The sequence below is a fragment of the Moschus berezovskii genome, chromosome 2 (genome assembly GCF_049115385.1).
Source record: "Moschus berezovskii isolate FMDL1 chromosome 2, NW_MosBer_1.0, whole genome shotgun sequence".
NCBI classification, from domain to species: domain Eukaryota; kingdom Metazoa; phylum Chordata; class Mammalia; order Artiodactyla; family Moschidae; genus Moschus; species Moschus berezovskii.
Genome location: NC_142461.1, coordinates 87,613,361 through 87,635,335, shown reverse-complemented (window position 1 = coordinate 87,635,335; position 21,975 = coordinate 87,613,361). Strand labels below are relative to the sequence as shown.

Below are 21,975 nucleotides of genomic sequence, written 5' to 3'. Positions count from 1 at the left end.
GTCAGGAAGATCCCCTGGAGGAGAAAATGGTAACCCAGCCCAGTATTCTTGCCTGGGAAATCCTATGGACAGAGGAGCCTGGTGGGCTACAGTGTAGGAGTCAGACTGGAGTTGGCAACTAAACAAAAGCAAAACAATTATGATAATTATGTGTCAACTTAGCTGGGCCACAGAGAGGCAAATATTAGGTTAAACCTTGTTCTGGTTGTGTCTGTGAGGGTGTTTTGAAGGATACAAACGTATGAATTGATAGACTCAGTAAAGCTGATGGCTATTATTGGTACGGGTGGACCACCTCCACGCTTTAAAGGCCTGACTAGAATAAAAGGTTGAATTCGCTCTTTGTATCTTCCTGTCTTTGATATGGGAAAGCAGTCTTCTCCTGTGTTTAGACTCAGTCTGGAACTACACCACCTGCTCCCTTGATTCTCAGGTCTTCAGACTCAGACTGGCGCTTACAGTATAGGTTCTCCTAGTTCTTGTGATTTTTGGACACAGACAAAAACTACACCATCGTCTCTCCTGTTTCTCCAGCTTGTTAACTACAGATCTTGGGGTTTGTCAGGCTCAGTAATCACATGAGCCAATGGTTTTTAATAAATCTTTCAGTTCAGTTCAGTTCAGTTGCTAAGCAACCCCATGAATCATAGCATGCCACATACAAATATCATATATATACACATATCATATATGTATATATTTCCTGTTGGTTCTGTTTCTCTGGAGAATCTTGATTTATACATGCACAGAAACTGATTAATTTTAAACTCTGTTAAGTATGCTAGTCAAATAACTAGTAATTAAAAGATAGCCTATCTAACTAAAGGAAAAGTTGAAGGAAAAAAATGTATTCAAAAGAGACTAGAAAAAAAGGGAGGAGAGGGGAGAGGGGCAAAATGAACTTCAGTTTCAAGTAGAAACTTGTGAATGTGAAAAATGATATACAATGGATAGGCAAGTTGCAGAGAGATAATACAATATCTTTCCATTTATAATCATTTCAAAAGTAGATAAAATTAAGCAATGCACTTTTTACAGATACATATTTCAATGGAGAAACAAATCTTTTAAAACAAGGAAATGATTAAAACAAAATTTAGCATCGTGACTATTCTGTTGGAGGTCGGGAGGAAATATTATTGAAGAAAAGAGACAAAAGGACTTTTAAGATACTGATAATGTTTATTTCTTGGTCTGAGTGCTCATTTTGTTATATTTGTAAGCTGTACAAAAATGTTTTATACAATTATCCCATATCCCCAAAGGACTTTATAATCCCATGTCTTCTGTCAATTTATAATTGAAGATTCCTAGAACTCTTTTTGAGGAGTTTCTTTAGGATGGGCTCTGTGCTTCACCTACGTACCTCGTAGATGTGAAGTGCCAGGAAGTTTCTTCCTGCAAAAGCATCCCCTCAGCAATGCCAAATAGCAATTGGTAGATATCACAGCTTCCACATCTCTAAATTGAAGAAATTCTAAGGTATTCTAGAATATTCTATACATATTCCACCAGGATTTAGCATGTTACCCACAGTAAACCTCTTCATTTACCTAAAATGTATTGACTTTCTTCTTGAGTCCAAAGACAGCAGAACTTAGTTCCTAGGAACGAGATGTTCTAATGTTCATACCCTGAGCAATATCTTCTCACACTGAATAACAGAAGCGACACAGTTCTGTTGAAAGCGTACAACTTACAATGACTTGCCAGCTTTTTCTGTAGCACTTTTGGAAATTCAGAGATTCCATATAAGAAATCTGACTATACTACTGCTGGAAACATCACGTTGAGAAACTATATAAGTGACTATATAAGAAACTATAAAAAAATAAGTGACCCTAGGATGACACAGAGAGACAGAGAGAAAGATTCTCCTTAATGAGCTGTATCACTATGATCCCACTCCAGTCACTATTGACTGCAGGCTTGTGAGAAGCCAGGTGGCACTGGTGATAAAGAACCCACTTGCCAGTACAGGAGACATTAGAGAGGTGGGTTCAATCCCTGGGTCAGAAGGATCCTCTGGAGGAGACATGGCAATCCATTCCAGTATTCTTGCCTGGAGAATTCCTTGGGCAGAGGAGCCTGAAGGGCTATAGTCCATAGGGTCGCAAAGAGTCAGGCACGACTAAAGAGACTTAGCACACACACAGACAAGAAGTCCCAAATGAGACCCACTGAAAAACCAAACAGTTGATCTCAGTCAATACACAGAATTGTGAAATATTCTAAATGGTTGTCCTTTCAAGTCACTGATTACAGAGTGATTTGCTACCCAGGAACAGAAGACTAGAACCGTTCTTCCTGTGCTCTCACTTTCCCATTCTTTTGTGGGTGCTTCCTATTATTACTTCCCAAGTAGATAAACTTCAATCTAAATCTAGTCTTAGAATTTACTTTTAGAGAAGCCCAAACCAAGACAACAGAACTAATAATTAAAGCCAAATCAATATAAAATAGTCACATGATCTAATTGTCACATACAGGCATTCACACAAAAATGAGGACTCTTTTTTTTTTTTTTAGATAGGAAATAGATAGGAATTATAACTTATATAAATAAAGTATAAATAGATAGGAAGTAGAACTTACTTGCTAATGACTACAAAATAAAATAATGGCATTGTCATATACTGTGCAAAAGAAAATGTCTTGTAGATGCTTCTGTCCATTTTTATACCATTCTTATTCCTCTCTTTTGATCAGCAATGACAGAGGAAAAATTGAACTATTGGAAGCATTCTTCTTGTGAATTTGCTAGCCTGCTGGCTTAGTTCGTTTGAGCTGCTAAAGCAAAATACCTTAAACTGTTTATGAACAAATATATTTCTTATATTCTGGAGGTTGTCCAAGATCAAGAATCCTCCAGATTCAGTGCCTGAATCTGGGCTGAATCAGTGCCTGAATCTGATTCAGGGCTCACTTTCTAATTTACATATCTGTGCTAGCTTTGTCCTCACATGCGGGAAGGAGTAAGGGAGCTCTCTGAAGTCTCTTTTATAAAGGCACTAATCCCATTCATAAGTGCTGCACCCTCATGACCCAAATTATCTCTCAAAGGCCCCAACTCCTAACGCTATCACACTGGAGTTTAGGTCTCAGTATACCAGGTTTGAGGGCAGGGCACAAACATTCAGTCTATAACAAATTCCTATTTTAAAATTGTACATGAATAAAGGTTTATCATAGCCATAAAAATAAAACAAGGTTTAGAAAAGAAGATTTTGATTATTTTAAGTGATTACTTTTGAAATATGTTAATGGTCTCAAAATTTTATTCTTTGAATAAATTTAAAATAGGACAGGATTTCATCCTTATGAACAGCTTACATGTAGACTTTCCAGAAGTAGAAAAATACATGATGTTTTATTGTCCTTTTAAGCTGGAAAACAGTACAGTATGTCACTTTCTCATCTGCTAATTCACATTTGTCTTTAATTCCTTGTATTCCACATAATAAAGGGTGTACTTAACAAATATCTCACCTAATAGATAGAACATGAATAATTCCGTTGAGTGCATATTCACTTTTTTGAATAGACGAGTCAACTTCTTTAGTGATATTTCACTACCTGTAAAACATTTACCATAGTTAATGTTTTAATAACACTATAGTATTTTATTTGAAACAAAATTAATTGTTGTACATAATTCTACTTTATGTAAATATGCCATTACATATACCTTTGAAACTCCATGTAGAATTCAAGTTAATTTTAAAGTATGTTTTCCTATAGCATGGTTTAAAATTTGGATAGCTGGCCTTTGAAATGTATAAATTATAGAAGGAAAAAATCAGCATAGTTTTCTTTTCCTGAGAAGTGGAGCAGTTAATATTCAACATGAAATGTCTAATCTTTAAATACATTATAATCTAACTGCTTAGGATAATTTTTGCTTTAATACCTTAAGAGTCTGCAAAGCCTGAAGGATGGGATTATTAAGATGGAATTTTAATGTCAAAATTATCAGAGAAGTGAACATATTGCTAGTGTTCATAAAAAATTGTATTCAATTTCTGAATGATTTGTTCAAATAAGAGATGAGAATATATTTGATTATAGCTAGTAAGTAACCCAAAATTTGATCAGATGGCTGGAGGTCACTGCTACATAAAGGCTGTCGACCTCATAGATTAGACTATTTAAGAGCTGAATTTACTCTATATAAATGTACCTGAAGAGATAGGCATAAAAATGTGGCTATGAAGTAATTAAACTGTTGGAATATTTTGTAGTGAAAATAATAAGGAAAAGAGAGTATGAAAACTAAAAATGAATGTAAATGATGGTAATTTCTTTGGAAAACAAAGCAAAAGTGTAGAAAACATTTCTTAGCTTTGATGTTTTTTAAAGCTATGGGGTAACTCAAAACCAACATACACAACATATTTCTAAACTTAAATCTTATTTTATTTAGCAGACCTTTTGATTAGTGTCCAGATTAATCTATGGTGTAGAATTTACTATAGAAAGCCAACTAATATGAAAAGCAAAAGCAAAATAACATTTAACTGTGCTATTTTAGGTAATTGTTTTTTAAGCAAATATGTACTTTGCAGTATTCTTTATAATCATGCTTGTCAGTTTCTTAAGGAAGATTATCCCTATAGCACTACAAACTTCCCCTTCTACATTAACAAATACCTACAATGATGTGCTCATACATAACCACTTATGACTAATAATAGAAACTATAATAAGCAATCAATAGTCATTCAAACTGGCAATTATAATGTTTTAGCCCACGGATAGGGGAAATGGAGAAACTTGTCTTATGTATTGGCCTTAAGATACAAAAACTCAGTAGGTATCCTTCTTAGAACAATGCACATTTGTAATTTATGAATGTTCTTTTATATTCTTGTAGATATAAATATACAGTTACATTTTCCCTTTTCCCCAGTGCTACATAATTATAACTTGTAATATGTAAATAGGAATTCACAGGATGTTCAGTAGGAGAGAAGAATGTTATACTTGCGCAGATTTGTCTAGTATTATATTTGCAGAATTCGGATCTTATTATTAGGATTTATGTTGCATTGCAAAAAGTAAAAATACATTGTTGTAAATTTGACTTGTCTAGAAAACATATCATCTGGTGATTCTGCTAAGTTTTGAAGATTATCTCAACATTATTTATTGTTAGAAATAGACATTATAATTTTGGCTGAAAATTTTACTCCCTTTACTTTTATATAAGTAAATGGAGGTCATAATATCCTATATTCTTGGTGATAAAATATAGTTTGAACATTAATATCATGAGATATTAAAATTTATAGAAACTTTGAGAAACATCTAGGCAGAAATGGCACACTAATTGATTGGCAGTGGCTGCCTAAATGCAATTTAAAGGATCCTATCACGATTAGAGATTGAAGGATACTTATCAGTCCAATGAGTAAGAGCCCTTGGCTAACTGAGAACATATGTCTTGAGTCCTGGAGGGGAGCGTGGTGGCAAGCAGGCTGTGGACTTGCCTCCCCTTGTCTAGCATATATCAAAGATCACTAAAAGCTGGCCAAAATGAAGATTCCAATTCCTAAAACATATCATTGAATTATCAGACAGATCTATTTCTGAATTGGTGTCCATATATTTTTTCAAAATCTGATTCTTGTAACTCTCTCCACCTAGTCCTAATTTATTTCTCCTTTCAAGCCTGCAAACATTTTAGATCTTCTTTTCCCCCCTTGGATATTTCTCTTTTCCAAATCAAAATTCATTACTTGCTCCAAATTTTTAACCATCTCTGCATTTGCTTAGTTCAGTTCAGTTCAGTTCAGTCTCTCAGTCATGCCTGACTCTTTGCAACCCCATGGACTGCAGCATGCCAGTCATCCCTGTCCATCACCAACTCCCGGAGCTTACTCAAACTTGCTTCCATCAAGTCGGTGATGCCATCCAACCATATCATCCTCTTTCGTCCCCTTCTCCTCCTGCCTTTGATCTTTCCCAGCATCAGGGTCTTTTCCAATGAGTCAATTCTTCACATCAGGTGGCCAAAGTATTGGAGTTTCAACTTCAGCATCAGTCATTCCAAAGAATATTCAAGACTAGTTTCCTTTAGGATGGACTGGTTGGATCTCCTTGCAGTCCAAGGGACTCTCAAGAGTCTTCTCCAACACCACAGTTCAAAAGTATCAATTCTTTGGTGCTCAGCTTTCTTTATAGTCCAACTCACATTCATACATGGAAAAAACACTACTGGAAAAAACATAGCTTTGACTAGACGGACCTTTATTGGCAAAGGAATGTCTCTGCTTTTTCATATGCTCTCTAGGTTGGTCATAGCTTTTCTTCCAAGGAGCAAGCGTCTTTTAGTTTCATGGCTGCAGTCACTATTTACAGTGATTTTAGAGGCCAAAAAAATAAAGTCTGTCACTGTTTCCATTGTTTCTCCATCTATTTGCCATGAAGTGATGGGACCAGATGCCATGATCTTAGTTTTCTGAATGTTTAGTTTTAAGCCAACTTTTTTACTCTCTTCTTTCAGTTTCATCAAGAGGCTCTTTAGTTCTTCACTTTCTGCCATAAGTGTGGTGTCATCTGTATATCTGAGGTTATTGGTATTTCTCCTGGCAATCTTGATTCCAGCTTGTGCTTCATCCAGCCCAGCATTTCTCATGATGTACTCTGCATATAAGTTAGATAAGCAGGGTGACAACATACAGCCTTAATGTACTGATTTCCTGATTTAGAACCAATCTGTTGTTCCATGTCCAGTTTTAACTGTTGCTTCTTGATCTGCATACAGATTTCTCTGGAGGCAGGTAAGGTGGTCTGGTATTTCCATCTCTTGAAGAATTTTCCAATTTGTTGTGACCCACACACATTTGCTCAAGTTCTTCTTAAAATATTACTTCCAGAACTAAGTCCTTTAGATGATATCTTAACTCTGTAAAGTAAAACAATGATTTCTCTTCATGAACACACAGTACTCCTGTGTAATGCAACATAAAATCCCATTATCTATTTCATGGTGTTTTCATCCTCTTGAGTCATACTGCAGTTACCACTGAGTACAGTATTTAGATTTTATAAAAATGAAACATTCTTATTTGTTCCAAATACTAGGTGTTTACTAAGTCACTTATCTTATAATAATGATAAGCATTCTTTTACGATTGCTCATTATTAGCTGAGTCATACTAAGCATTTTATCTTGATTATATTACCTAAAATCATCACAGCCTTAGTTGTATCTACAGAATAGATACAAAAAAAAGGTACCAGAAGAAGTTGAATACTCTGCCCAAAGATGTGACAGCATTATATTTAACCCCTTTACATTTATTATTTTAGTTTAGAACAATTCATCCTTTGAGTTTTTATTTAATATTGATGCTAGGCTCTCTTAGGAGACAAGGAACACATTCTGAGTTTATCTTAGATGTTGAAGATTTATTTTAAGTGGACATCAAGGAAACGTTAGTGGAAAACTGAATTACACAGCAAGTCTCAAACAAAAGGAAATTTTCTGCAGATATTTAATAGCTTTAGTGTCTCAACTGCAATATTCTTTACCCAACAGAATGCTTTGTGCTTAGCATCCTTCTTGAGAAGAGCTTTTCTTTCCTCTTTACAGTAGGAAGTGATATCATGGTTATTCAAATGCTTTCTTTCTCTTCTGCTACTGCCTATAGTGAGAAAAAAAAATACTCTCTGCTTAGATCATTCTAATTAATTACATCCTCTGCATATTTTTTTTAATCACAATAATTGATGCTTGTCATCTTACCAAACACCTTTCATTTAGTTTTTCTTTGGTTCTCCCAACAATCTTAAGATCAGAAACTTTATTTTTTTGATATGGAATATTTATTTAGCTATTGTCAGTGAAAGTGGAAGTTGCTCAGTTGTGTCTGACTCTTTGCGACCCCATGGACTATACAGTCCATGGAATTTTTCAGGCCAGAATACTGGAATGGATAGCCTTTCCCTTCTCCAGGGGATCCTCCCAGCCCAGAGATCGAACCCAGGTCTCCCTCATTGCAGGCAGATACTTTACCAGCTGAGCCACAAAGAAAGCCCAAGAATACTGGATTGTATAGCCTATCCCTTCTCCAGTGGATCTTCCTGACCCAGGAATCAAACCAGGATCTCCTGCGTTGCAGGCTGTTTCTTTACCAACTGAGCTATCAGGGAAGCCTGTTGTCACTAATTTAATATAACAAAAAATAAGTGATGATTAATTCTTCTTAACAAGCTTGGAACAGTTCTCTGAAATTGGTACTTTACATCATTGAATTAAGATACATTCATACAACATTTGGTATATGCAACATTTTAATTCTCAAATGACATTAAAAAAAAACGCAACAACCTTGATGCTGGGAGAAGTAAACACAAATAGACAAATTATTAAATAGGACATTTCTGAACATGGATTCATACTCAGACTTTACTCCAAAGTCTAGGTGCTATATCTATGCCTGTCTTCTCTCTGTTTCTTAAGTTCTGCCCATTCTACTAGGCAGCAATGCTTTTTCTGTGTCCCAAGTTCGCATTCCAAAGCTTACTAGTGATGTTAAGTCCATCTTCCTCTGGTGGTCCTGAAGAACTTGAGATTTTGCCACATGCCTTGCTTATATGAAAATATAAGGTAAGCTTTGTTTTTTCCAGTAGTCATGTATGGATGTGAGATTTGGACTATAAAGAAAGCTGAGCACTGAAGAATTGATGCTTTTGAACTGTGGTATTTCTTTGATCCACCAGTCTAATAGATCTATCAAAAATAAATCACATTAGCTTGAACAAAAATGTCTTGGTAATATAGCAAAATGTTAACAACATACACACTTGCAAATCCATAATGTGATTTTGTTGCATGTCTTCTGTTTATTGAACTTCAAATTCACAAATCTCCTTTTATGTAAATGAAAACATTTACCTAATTTTCACTTGTTTTATCTTCCATTTCCCATGTTTTCTTAAGTGTTATTTATGGAAAGTGTCCAATTGCATACACTTTTAATGTTCTCATCAGCAGTGCTCTGCTGGAAACCAGGAGCTCTTTTTGTGAAGTAGCCACTCTTTTATCATTATTCTCCTTTATTGGACTTCACACTTTCTCTTCTTTTCAATTGCAAAATTGTTTAAAACATTTCTCTGCAGATAGCTATTCATTTGTCTCTAAACAATCACTATTAAAAATAAAGCTGTTCTTGTATGTTCATGTTTCTAGGAAAAATTTTTAAAGAAAGAACTGGGTCATACATACATTTAAATGTTGATAGGAGAACCCCAGGGATGGGGGAGCCTGGTGGGCTGCCGTCTATGGGGTCGCACAGAGTCGGACACGACTGAAGCGACTTAGCAGCAGCAGCAGCAGTTACTCCCAAATCATCCAATAAATTGTGTTACTCTGTTCTACCTATAATGATGCATTGATGCTGTATACTTTTGCCCCACTCTTAAACACAGGATTTAATTAATTGTTTTTCTTATTGTTACATATTAATTATACCATATTTTTTTTTGAAGAGGGGCTCCAAAATCACTGCAGATGGTGACCGCAGCCATAAAATTAAAAGACACTTGCTCCTTGTAAGAAAACCTATGACCAACCTAGAGAGCATATGAAAAAGCAGAGACATTACTTTGCAACAACAAAGGTCCGTCTAGTCAAAGCTTTGGTTTTTCCAGTAGTCATGCATGGATGTGAGATTTGGACTATAAAGAAAGCTGAGCACCGAAGAATTGATGCTTTTGAACTGTGATATTGGAGAAGACTCTTGAGAGTCCCTTGGACTGCAAGGAGATCCAACCAGTCCATCCTAAAGGAAACCAGTCTTGAATATTCATTGGAAGGACTGATGCTAAAGATGAAACTCTGATACTTTGGCCACCTGTTGCGAAGAACTGACTCTGGAAAAGCACCTGATGCTCGGAAAGATCAAAGGCAGGAGAAGGGGACAAGAGAAGATTAGATGGATGAATGGCATCACCGACTTGATGGACGTGAGTTTGAGTAAGCTCCAGGAGTTGGTAATGGACAGGGAAGCCTGGCGTGCTGCAGTCCATGGGGTAGCAAAGAGTCAGGCATGACTGAACGACTGAACTGAACTGAACCGTATATGTTAAGTACTGCATATACTTCTACACATATCTTTTGATTCTGTAAACAATTTAAATCCCCACTTAGTTTCCTTTGAGTCTTTTTAAATTCTCAATTAACTTACATCTTTATTTTCCTAGAACCCATCTTTCAGTAGGGCCCTGCAATTTTCATTTCTTCATTTTTTCTTTTGGACAGGTTCCTCTTTCCATCTTCTTTGTGGATGTTTTTTAAAAAACTTTAAGATGCAAGCAATATGCTTTCTAAAGTATATATATACTTTATATATATATATATATCCACAAGATAAACTTCATTAATTACAAGTCAGTCATCCCTCTATTGGCTGTCCTTATAACTACTTAATTGAATTAAGAAAAACTTAGGAATATTAACTGATCTAAATGCAGATAAACCTAAATTTTCTGAATTAGATGATAATAATAATGTGCTTTTATACTTCATAAAGAATTTCAACCTACTTCCCACTTAACCCTAGCAAATCCTGATAGCATAACTATTAATATTTCTATCATGAAGATGAGAAAACTGAGACTCAAAGACAAACTGACTTGCCCAAATGTATTAGATGGTAATACATGTGAGATTTTAACTTTAAATATAATATTGTTTCCACTTGAGCTTGCTGTTTTTAATAAAACATGAAGTATTTCTGTAATCATCTTCTCTGTTGCCTTTTGTACCCTAACAAAATGTCCTCCCCGACTGAAAAATCCACTAATTAATTCTGTTGAATTAAGACTTTTAACATCGAAGAGCCCTCTATTCAAAATCCAAATACCCTTAGAGATTTAATAATCCTGCTGTTAAGTAATTAAACCTTAGTAAGAATTAGCTTATCAGATTGCTTTCCTTCAACCACTAAGTGAGAAGCAATGGAGCACAGAGTAGACGAGGTGGGATGGGGTGGGAACTGGAACAGAAACAGTCCTGAAGGCAACTAACAGAGTGTAACTAACTTTGTGGCATGAAATTCTGGACACCTGGTATAAATGGTGAGTATAACCACTAGAGCTGAGGATGCCAGGAGAAAATCAATTATTTCATAATTTTGTCATATGATTGATTTTGGCTAAAGACATAAGCTAACAGTCATTCTATGTTAATCGGTATTTAACCTCTTTTATTACCCTTATTCTGTCATTTTATAGATGATAGTATTTGCTTTTACTTTATAGACTATGATGGTAAAACTAACCTGACTTCTCTGGTATGCTCTTCTCTTGGCCTGTCACATATTTTCATAGATTTCAACTCAAAGACAAACAAGTCAACAAAATTCCCATCAGTGAGGCTTCTCAGACTATTTCCACCACTTTCCAGACCTGGTAAATTTGGCCACTCCCCTTCTTGTACCTCAGTTTAACATACACAAGCTTATGTTATACAGTCATGACTCCTTTTCATAATTTTTTATATCTTCTTCTTTCTATCTATGTTATACTGGAATACAAAGTCATATTTATCTTTGCATTCTTGACATCTCTCACAAGGTTTAGATCTTGTGGTCAAGACAAGTAGGTACTTAGTAAATATTTAATGACTTAAGACCTGAGAAAATGTGAATGTGAATGTAAGTATATTTCTATATAACAACTATTTCATCCTCTCTAATCAAGCTAGATAGTCATCTGTGTTTTCGCTATTAATACTTTTAAATTGTTTTATTATTCTTCACATTAATTTCACAGACTTCTTTTTAAAACAACATATTTGAAACCAGAGACTGGAAGATAAAAGATGCTTCACCAGGAGCACATAGTAACCTAGTGAGAAAAAAAACAAAAATAAATCAAACACCAAATGGTAAAATTTAAGCTATATTCTTTCAGATAAAGAAACACAAATAGCTTTTCTTTAGATGAACAAAACTTTTTAACTTATATTACCAGTGGGCCGATATATGATTATACTTTGTATTCTTGTTGCTGAACAATATATATAAGATCAATTCAGTGAATTTATTAGTCAAAATTAGAAAAAAATAGCGATCAGTGTTTTTGAATATCAAAGGAGAAAGTCTATCAGTTTACTGGTTGCATTTTCAAAATTCATTTTTTTTATTTAGTATTTAACTGATTTTTCTGCCATGGTATAGATATATATTATGTTCTATATGGAGTGTCCATAGATTACACCATTTAAATAAAGGTATTCATATATTTTTGTGAGCCTTTGTTTATCATAAATTATAATAGCATCTATACCACACATGCTAATGCATAATATGACTTTATATACTTGACTCTGTTTTTCTTCCCCGATTTCACGTTCTACCATCTTGGCAAGTCTGCCTTTAATACATACCCTGGAAGATCACTTTTGCCTCTGTGGTTCTTGAAAATTTTGCAAGTTTTGACCAAACAGGATGCAGAATTGTTTTTTGAGTTTCTGCCATGAAATGTTTAATAACCCTGTCATTCTTCTAAAAATACTGTGTTAATAAATTCTGACAATGTGCAAAACATAGTGAGAAGAGAACTGTTTTCGTCCCACTCAGCTTTTCTCCAAATGATGGAGGAGAGGGAGAGAAAGACCTTGCAATTAGGTCAGATAGGCCATTTCTTTGCCAAAGATTATTTCTGAAACTTCCATTTCCAAACTCTATCTGAGGAGGATCATTATAAAGGTCTGAAGCAAGGAAAATTCTACTGCTGGTTTGGAAGCATGGACGACAATATAAAAACTAGCCCATAAGAGAAACTTTGTTATTTTAAAATTTTGATAGCTAGCTTTCTGAAGCTTTTCCTTTCACCTAGTTCATAACTTTTAACACTAAATCAAGTCCTGTCTTTTTGGATGGGTGTTTTTCATTGAAAGCTACTATATGGCACAGCATTATGACCCCTTATAATAGAGAATTGTGCATGAGTGAAGAGTGGTATGTGTGTGTGCGTACAAACGGATACATACTGAAGCAGATGTGCACACATACACACACACAAAAGTGGTTTTCTTCTTCAAACATCTATTGCAATGTTAGTTAAAACTAAAGCATAAGGAAAGCCATGAGGATCAACCATTGAGTAATTCATTATTGGGGCTTTGATAGTATGTTGATTTATTTAATGGTATTGTTGGCTATGCAATCCTTATTATATTAGGAAAGGTCATGGGCACATATATACCTTTCTCATAAATACTGTACATGGAAAAGAAAATCTAATTCCCCAGGAAAATGGTAAATATAAATAAATACCCATTTTCCTTAAGGCTGATCTGGAAACTCTTGGTGACTACTAATATATGACAAATGTTGAAAGCATTGTCTTTGTACTTCTCTGAGTTACAACATTTATGACGGTATTCCTGTAAAATCCATGACATCAGAAGCACCCCAGGAGCCTAGAATCACAGCCGTTACAAATGCAAACTTTTGATTGCAAGGTAGTGAAGAGCAGGCTGGTGGATCAAACCTCAAAGCTTTGCTTTTGAAATTAAATTCATGCAGTAGGTTCAGGCAGAACTGAACTAGTGTGTACCAGGCACCATGCAGCAATTCACAGCATCCTGGGGTACAAGCAGTGTGACTTTGACCAGCTTATTCCCAGATTTACCTGCTCTGGATACCTTCCAAGCGGAGTAATCATATATATCAAAAATACTTAACAGTTTTGTGAATGGTTAAAAAAAAAAAGGAATTTGCTAAATCCTCTTTCCCTGTGAGACCTAATGAGTACCTCAAGATACTGCCTGTCTGAAGAGAGGAGGGATTCATGTTTAAAGTCATTATTCCACCTAACTCCATCAATTTCATGTCACCAACACATCAAACGGTGCAATTTTCAGAAAGCTGTTTTCTGCCTGAGTCTTTTCATTGTGGTTTCACAACATACTTGCTTACTTAGGTGCTTCCAGCACATTGCACCCTTGCAATGTATGCACTGTTTGGACACGATAAGTTCCTGTTTTCAGTTAATTAATACATCACAAGGAGATTTCTAAATGACAAAGGCCCCAAATCTCACAAACAAGCCTGGGATATTATCCCCAAACCCTGTTTTCACCGGCTTTTTTTTTCTCATAATGTCTTTTATTTGTGTAAAATGCATTTTGATTTCAGTGCACACCTTAAGAAAACTTGATATCCAAATAATATCAACCATAATTCAAGTAAAGTAAAAGAAAATAGGAAGAAAACACTAACAACCCAGCATTATTTTTCATCTTTCACATTCTTTTTTTTTTTTTTAAATGAGGCTTTTAATTAATGTTTGACAGAGCTGATTCAGGTTGAATAGACTAAATTTCTTTAAACAAACTTACTTATACTCCAGAGTCCTTTAAAATCATCTTTCACATTCTTTACCACGTATCTTAGCACCTTTTGCTTAGCACATCTCTGTGAGAGAAGATAATTTTTTTTTTTTTTAATTTTCCCTCCCATTGAAAGAACAGTCACAGTTAGGCTGCATCTACAAGATGTAATAAAAGTATCAGTATCAGGGAGCTCAATTCTCTTTTCAACTCTACCTGCTTATTACTATTTAAACTAATTGGGAAAGTCACAAACAATGGTTCTTTGTAAACCAAAGAGAAGCATTCAGGGGATTTTTTGTAAAAAAAAAAAGTGAGCAAATATAACTTATATGAACATGTAAACATAAAATTATTTTTATAAGCCAGTAAAAAATATATTTTGTACGGGGAACCCTTTAAACACATGCAAGCATATATGTATTTATAATATATATATATATAAATTCAACATATATGTCAAGTTTTTTGAAAGTTGAATAAATTCAAAGCCTCAGCTAGCTTGGTTTCAAAACATCAATGGTATCCCAGTCAAGCTAAGGGCACTCTTAGGTGTCTCATTCCCCAATTAAATATGTTTTTTATATTAAACCTGATATATTTTGATTTGATAACAAAACTTTTTTAGTTATTCAAAGATAATTTCAGGATAAAGACTATATATATGTTAAAAATTATGGAAATCTTGATTAAAAACTGAAAATGCCCATTGAGGGTTAAATTAATAACTGAAGTTAGGTACTTCAAAAGTTTTTAAAGATATTAAATATGTAGTCCATGATTTAAACTGAACAATATTATTTGTAATTTTTAAAAGCAAATGGTCTAGGGATCCCATGTGTCGACAGAAATTATTAATGAATTTTCTTTACAAAACTTTTGCGATTTACAATTTAAGCTTACTAAGTCACTTCAGTCATGTCTGACTCTTTTGCAACCCCATGGACTGCAACCCGCCAGGCTCCTCTGTCCATGGGATTCTCCAGGCAAGAATACTGGAGTGGGTTGCCATTTCCTTCTTCAGGGGATCTTCCCAACCCACGGGTCAAACCCATATCTCTAATGTCTCCTGAATTGGTAGGTGGGTTCTTTACCACTAGTGTCACCTGGGAAGACACAATTTAAGCTTAATGGTACAATTGCCCACTGTAACAGTGAGGAAAATAGAATTATGTGTGTGCATATGTACTTGTTTGGAAAAAAAAAAATGCTACACTGATGTCGTCTTTCTTCTCTTGTCTCTCTCTCTCTAAAAAATTAAGAAAGTTTCTTTGTAGATTATGAAACTAAGGGAGTGCACAATCATATTAAACTCTCAAAAACAGGCTTTTCAAAAACATTTACATGAAGCAGTCCTTAAAATTTAAATCACATGTTACTGTGAAAATCCTCAAGAAAGAGCGAAATAAGGAAGTTTCCTCTGTAATAGTGGCAATGATGGCATCACATAGAGAACAAGTAAGGAACTTCCCTCATGTCTCAGTAGGTACAGAAAGTGCCTGCAATGCAGGTGACCCTGGTTTGACCCCTGAGTCAAGAAGATTCCTCTGGAGAAGGGAATGGCAACCCACTCCAGAGTATTCTTGCTTGGAGAATTCCAGGGACAAAGGAGCCTGGCAGGCTACAGGGCATGGGGTCGCAAAGGGTCAGACACGACTGAGCTACTAACACTTACTTACTTACTTATCTAAAGCTTCCCCAATGGCTCAGCCGGTAAAGAATCTGCCCGCAAGGCAGGAGATGCAGGAGACTTGGGTTCGATCCCTGGTTTGGGAAGATCTCCTGGAGAAGGAAATAGCAACCCATTCCAGTATTCTTGCCTGAAAAACCCCATGGACAGTAGAGCCTGGCAGGCTACAGTCCATAGGGTCCCAAAGAGTTGGACACAACTGAGCGACTGAGTATAAGTGTCTAAAGAAGATAAACTGGGGAAAGTTTGCTAGTCATGACCTTGGCTCCAACCCTAAGTGTCTGGATGCTACACTCGCTCAGTCGTTAAATCTGTCCAACACTGAAACCCCATGGGCTGTAACCCACCAGACTCCTCTGTTTATGGGATTTTCCAGGCAAGAATACTGGAGCAGATTGCCATTTCCTTCTCCAGAGGATGCTGCTAGTTCCATTCTAATATAGAGCAGTCATACTAGTGCAGAATTGCTGCTAAAGATGCATCAGGCCATTCCTGAAACCAAGCTAGGGGAAAAGTTATTAGGAGCACACACAGAGGCCAGCCTCTATTTCCTCTTCCAAATGCTTGTTCTGTACCATTTGCTAGATAATTACAATGCACAGAAAAGACCCAGGATATATCTGCAGCTATGGACGAGGCACTGGGGAGTTTCCCATGAAACCCAGCCAACTGGTGGGGTGTAAGAAAGTAGAGGTAAAATACACATTATAATAATGGTCTTTGCCTTGAAGTTCTCCACAAACATTTATTTCCTTAACTATCTTAGTAATAACAAGTCCAAAACTTGGCTTAACCCATATCCATGTCTTAACCCATATCCAAGTCTTAACCCATATCCAAACATGGTTCAGTTCAGTTCAGTCGCTCAGTCGCATCTGACTCTTTGCGACCCCATGAATCACAGAACTCCAGGCCTCCCTGTCCATCACCAACTCCTGGAGTTCACTCAAACTCATGTCCATCGAGTCGGTGATGCCATCAGCCATCTCATTCTCTGTCGTCCCCTTCTCCTCCTGCCCCGAATCCCTCCCAGCATCAGAGTCTTTTCCAAGGAGTCAACTCGTCGCATGAGGTGGCCAAAGTATTGCAGTTTCAGCTTCAGTATCAGTCCTTCCAATGAATATTCAGAACTGATTTCCTTTAGAATGGACTGGTTGGATCTCCTTGCAGTCCAAGGGACTCTCAAGAGTCTTTGCCAACACCACATATATTTACCTTAATACTTCCAGGGTGGAATGAAATCATAAAGTGCATTAGTAAAACATCTCAGGATTGAAAAGTTTATAAAAGTAGGCAGGCACACTAAACAGTATACCACAGAGAAAGCTAAGTTAATGGGTCAGAAAAAATACATGTAAAATAGACAATATCCTTGAAGAAAAATATAAAACAGCATTAGGTAACATTAAAGATGACACAAGCAGAGATCTAGGTACTAAAATTGAAACAATTGTTGAAATAATGAACTCAATGGATAGTCAAATGGCAAAATGGATGGGCTGAAAAATAAACTCAAAGAATTTGATTAAAATACATCAGAAAACAATTAAAAATGAGTTTAAAAAACTATAATTGGAAATGCTGAATAAAACAAAAAGTAGTAAAGGATAGAATAGGAAATAATTGAAGAAATCATAATAAAATGTCATAAAAATGAAAAAAAATTAAGGTATTAGCTGTAAAGGATATCTTATAAAAGGAAAGAAAGAAAACAAAATCAGGCCCTTATGGTTAAATTTGAAAATTATTTCCAAAGAAGAAATTTCCTAGAAAGAAGTCAGATTCCTGAGAAGAAGTGATAAAAGCCAAAGTATTGGAATATTTTTAAAATAACAAAGCAAAATAACTTGGAACCTAGACTTTTATAGCCAGAAAAATTGCCATTAAAAGGCACGTGTTAAATACATTCTGAGGGACATACATACATAAAAGTTACTGCAAAAATGTCCTCTTTGAAAGCATTTTTTAAAATGTACTCCTATTTTGTTAGTGTAGCTGCTGTATAAGACAGAGAGCTCAGCACAGTTCTCTGTGATGATCTAAAGAGGTGAGATGGGGGAGGTGAGAGGGAAGCTCAAGGGGGAGGTGATGCATATATTCCCAGGTGGCACAGTGGTAAAAAATCCACCTACCAGTGCAGGAGATGCGGGATTGATCCCTGGACTGGGAAGATCCCTGGAAGAGAAAATGCAACCCATTTCAGTATTCTTGCCTGGAAAATTCCATGGACAGAGGAGCCTGGTGGGCTACAGTCCATGGGGTCACAGAGTCAGACACAACTGAGCTCACATGCACACATACACATAGCTGGTTCACATTGTTGTACAGCAGAAACTAACACAACATTGTAAAGCAATTACACTCCAATAGTAAAATTTGTAAAAAATGTACTCCTAAGAGGAATTGTAAAAATAATCAATGGTGGATTACAAATTTTGAAGTTTCTTATGGTTGAAATAAGTATTAATTTCAAAAATATGAAAAGAACACCATCAGCATAGTTCAGAATTTATACTTTAGAAGGAACCATGGAGGGCAGAGTAGCAAAAAAGGAGGAAAAAAGAGGATATTGGGCTACTACATACATGAACAAAATTGGGATTCTAAAAACAAGGAAGAGCATGAGATTTTAATATGCTACCAATGGTGTCTTTCACAGAGAGGATTTTTCTCCCTTAATTGTATTTGCAAAACTAAAAGTTGGTGACCCCCTATTGGATCCCCTGATGAAAACCAAAACTTTACTGGATCATGAAATTTTTTTTTTTTTTAGAAACAGTTTAGGAGAGACGCCCGGCTCCAGCGCAACCGACCATGTGCAGAATCCTGTCTGAGATGAGCTACCCAGCGCCCAGGGTTAGGGCGGTGGCCGAGAGGAGCTGTACCACGTTCAGGAGGTGGTGGCTGCTTGGGCACCGGAGGGCCGAGAGGAGCTGATCCACATTCAAAGCAGGAGGGGCGGCCTTGAGGAGATACCCCTCGTCCAAGGTAAGGTACAGTGGCTGCGCCTTGCTGGAGCAGCTGGGAAGAGATACTCCACGACCAAGTGGAATATAAGAATCCAGTGTTCTGGGGAGGAAGGAACAAGATGGCGGAGGGATAAGATGGCAAGACCACTTTCTCCCCCACAAATTCATCAAAAGAACATTTGAACGCGGAGTAAAGTCCACAAAACAACTTCTGAATACTGGCAGAGGACATCAGGCTCCCAGAAAAGCAGCCCATTGTCTTCTAAAGGAGAGAGAAGAAATCCAGCTCCACCCACCAGAACACCGACACATGCTTCCCTAACCAGGGAACCCGGACAAATCACCCGTCCAACCCCACACACAGCGAAGAAACGACATAATAAAGAGAACTCCACAAACTGCAAGAAGAGGGAAAGGCCACCCCAAGCAAAGCAATATAAGCAAGATGAAGAGGCAGAGAAATACCCAGCAAGTAAAGGAACAAGATAATTGCCCACCAACACAAACAAAAGAAGAAGATATAAGGAATTTACCTGATAAAGAATTTCAAATTTTGATGGTGAAAATGATTCAAAATCTTGAAAGCAAAATGGAGTTACAGATAAATAACCTGGAGAAAAGGATTGAGAAGATGGAAGAAAGATTTAATAAGGACTTCGAAGAAATAAAAAAGAGTCAATATACAATGAATAATGCAATAGATGAGATCAGAAACACTCTGGAGGGAACAAACAGTAGAATAACAGAGGCAGAAGACAGGATAAGCGAACTAGAAGATAGAATTGTAGAAATAAATGAAACAGAGAGGAAAAAAGAAAAACGAATTAAAAGAAATGAGGACAATATTAGAGACCTCTGGGACAATGTTAAATGCTCCAACATTCGAATCATAGGAGTCCCAGAAGAAGAAGACAAAAAGAAAGACCATGAAAGAATACTTGAGGAGATAATAGTTGAAAACTTCCCTAAAATGGGGAAAGAAATAATCACCCAAGTCCAAGAAACCCAGAGAGTCCCCAACAGGATAAACCCAAGGCGAAATACTCCAAGACACATATTAATCAAATTAACAAAGATCAAACACAAAGAACAAATATTAAAAGCAGCAAGGGAAAAGCAGCAAATAACACATAAGGGGATTCCCATAAGGATAACAGCTGATCTTTCAACAGAAACTCTTCAGGCCAGAAGGGAGTGGCAAGACATACTTAAAGTGATGAAAGAAAATACCCTACAGCCCAGATTACTATACCCAGCAAGGATCTCATTCAAATATGAAGGAGAAATCAAAAGCTTTACAGACAAGCAAAAGCTGAGGGAATTCGGCATCACCAAACCAGCTCTCCAACAAATGCTAAAGGATCTTCTATAGACAGGAAGCACAGAAAGAGTGTATAAACTTGAACCCAAAGCAATAAAGAAAATGGCTACGGGATCGTACTTATCAATAATTCCCTTAAACGTAAATGGGTTGAAATTTTCAAAAAGGCTAGGAAACAATTCTCATAGCCATCAATAGTTCAGTGTTGAGTTCATGAATAGTTTTTAAAGTTTGGGACAAACTGTAGTATTTGCTATTTGAAGTACTATTTGTAATTGGCATATTACGATGTAACATTGGTCTTCATTTCCAACTTAAAACGCCTAAAAATGCCTAACAGGTTTTTAGATTTGTGAATTTTAGTTGAAATGTATTTTACGATGTTACTAAACCTGCAGAAATATTGAAATATTTCAGAGAACTTATTCACTGTACATTTAATTTATTTTATTTATAAAAGTTATGAACTGTAGAAAGTTTTACTTGTTGGGTCAAATGCTTGTTGCTTCAAATGCTTGTTGCATTTGAAGTGCTAGTTACAAGAAAATCAAATACCTTCAATGTATAAATGTTATTAAGTTTTTTTTTTTTTGAAAACAAAAACTCAGTTTTTTATTTCATCATTTCTTGCATTTGAAGTATTCCTCGATGACATCCTTGGCCTGAGATTCTTTGCCATAGTCCTTAACCACCACACAACTGCAACCAACCACTTTACGGGGTTTTCCCTCTCTGTCAGTTTTACAGAGGCCTACCCATTCCCCTAGTTTCTTGTTGTCATCAACCTTAATCAGGTTGATTTGATGCTCAGCACAAAGGGCCTCCACCAACTTGACATACATAGGCTCATCACAGTTGGATGCAAGCACACATAGATGGGCTTGGCGCCTTTTCCTATGTTTCCTGTAGAACGGATGTCATTCAGAACTTTTGCGCTAACACCATGAACTTCACTCTTTCTTCCCTCGGCTGCAGTTTTGCTCCGGTTCCAACACCCCACAGTATTGAGACTGATACACGTACTTGTCTAAAGCTTTCGCAGCTTCGCGAATTCCACGTGCTAAGCCATCGTGGATGAGGGCGGTCTTCAGCACCTCTTGCAGAGCAGTATTAACGTCCATTACACCTCCAGCAGCGATGCCTTCCTCGGCCATGGCGGTGGGTTACGGGTGGAGCCGAATCTTGAATGCACCCGAGCCTCCGCCTCCGCGCGGCTCCGCGGCGGCAGGCAAAGAGCGTTATTAAGTTTTTAAAGGACTCTGGAGTATAAGTAGTTTGTTTAAAGAAATTTAGTCTGTTCAACTTAAAAAAAATAAATAAAATTGAAAAAATATATATATATATAAACAAAAATGTTAAAGACAATAAAGGAGAATATCTTTAAAAAAATTTTAAAAAAAGAGGATATTATGAGTCACAGTTCTCACTTATTTGAGAAAAGACATAAATATTAACATGCTTAAGAAAATAATATGGAAAATGAGCTTCAATGTTTAAAGTAGGATATAATCAGCTAAAGAACAAAATATAGCATATATAATGTTTAAATATTTATCTATTCAGTAACAAAAAAGAAAGCAAACAATAAAATTTGAAATAAAATTTAAATTGAACATTGAATAAAAGCAATTAGGTTCATCTAAGAATT

At 36.2% G+C, this 21,975-nt stretch overlaps 1 protein-coding gene across 1 annotated transcript; it reads right to left on the bottom strand.

Annotated features, from left to right (window-relative positions):
* Positions 1–20,925: 20,925 nt before the first annotated feature.
* On the bottom strand, positions 20,926–21,566 carry LOC129537943 (small ribosomal subunit protein eS12-like). The gene is made up of 2 exons (XM_055397829.2): positions 21,351–21,566; positions 20,926–21,215 (listed from the first exon to the last, which is right to left on the bottom strand). The coding sequence occupies exons 1-2, from the start codon at positions 21,479–21,481 to the stop codon at positions 20,948–20,950; spliced, it is 399 nt and encodes a 132-aa protein (XP_055253804.2). The 5' UTR covers positions 21,482–21,566; the 3' UTR covers positions 20,926–20,947.
* Between the last annotated feature and the right edge of the window lie 409 nt (positions 21,567–21,975).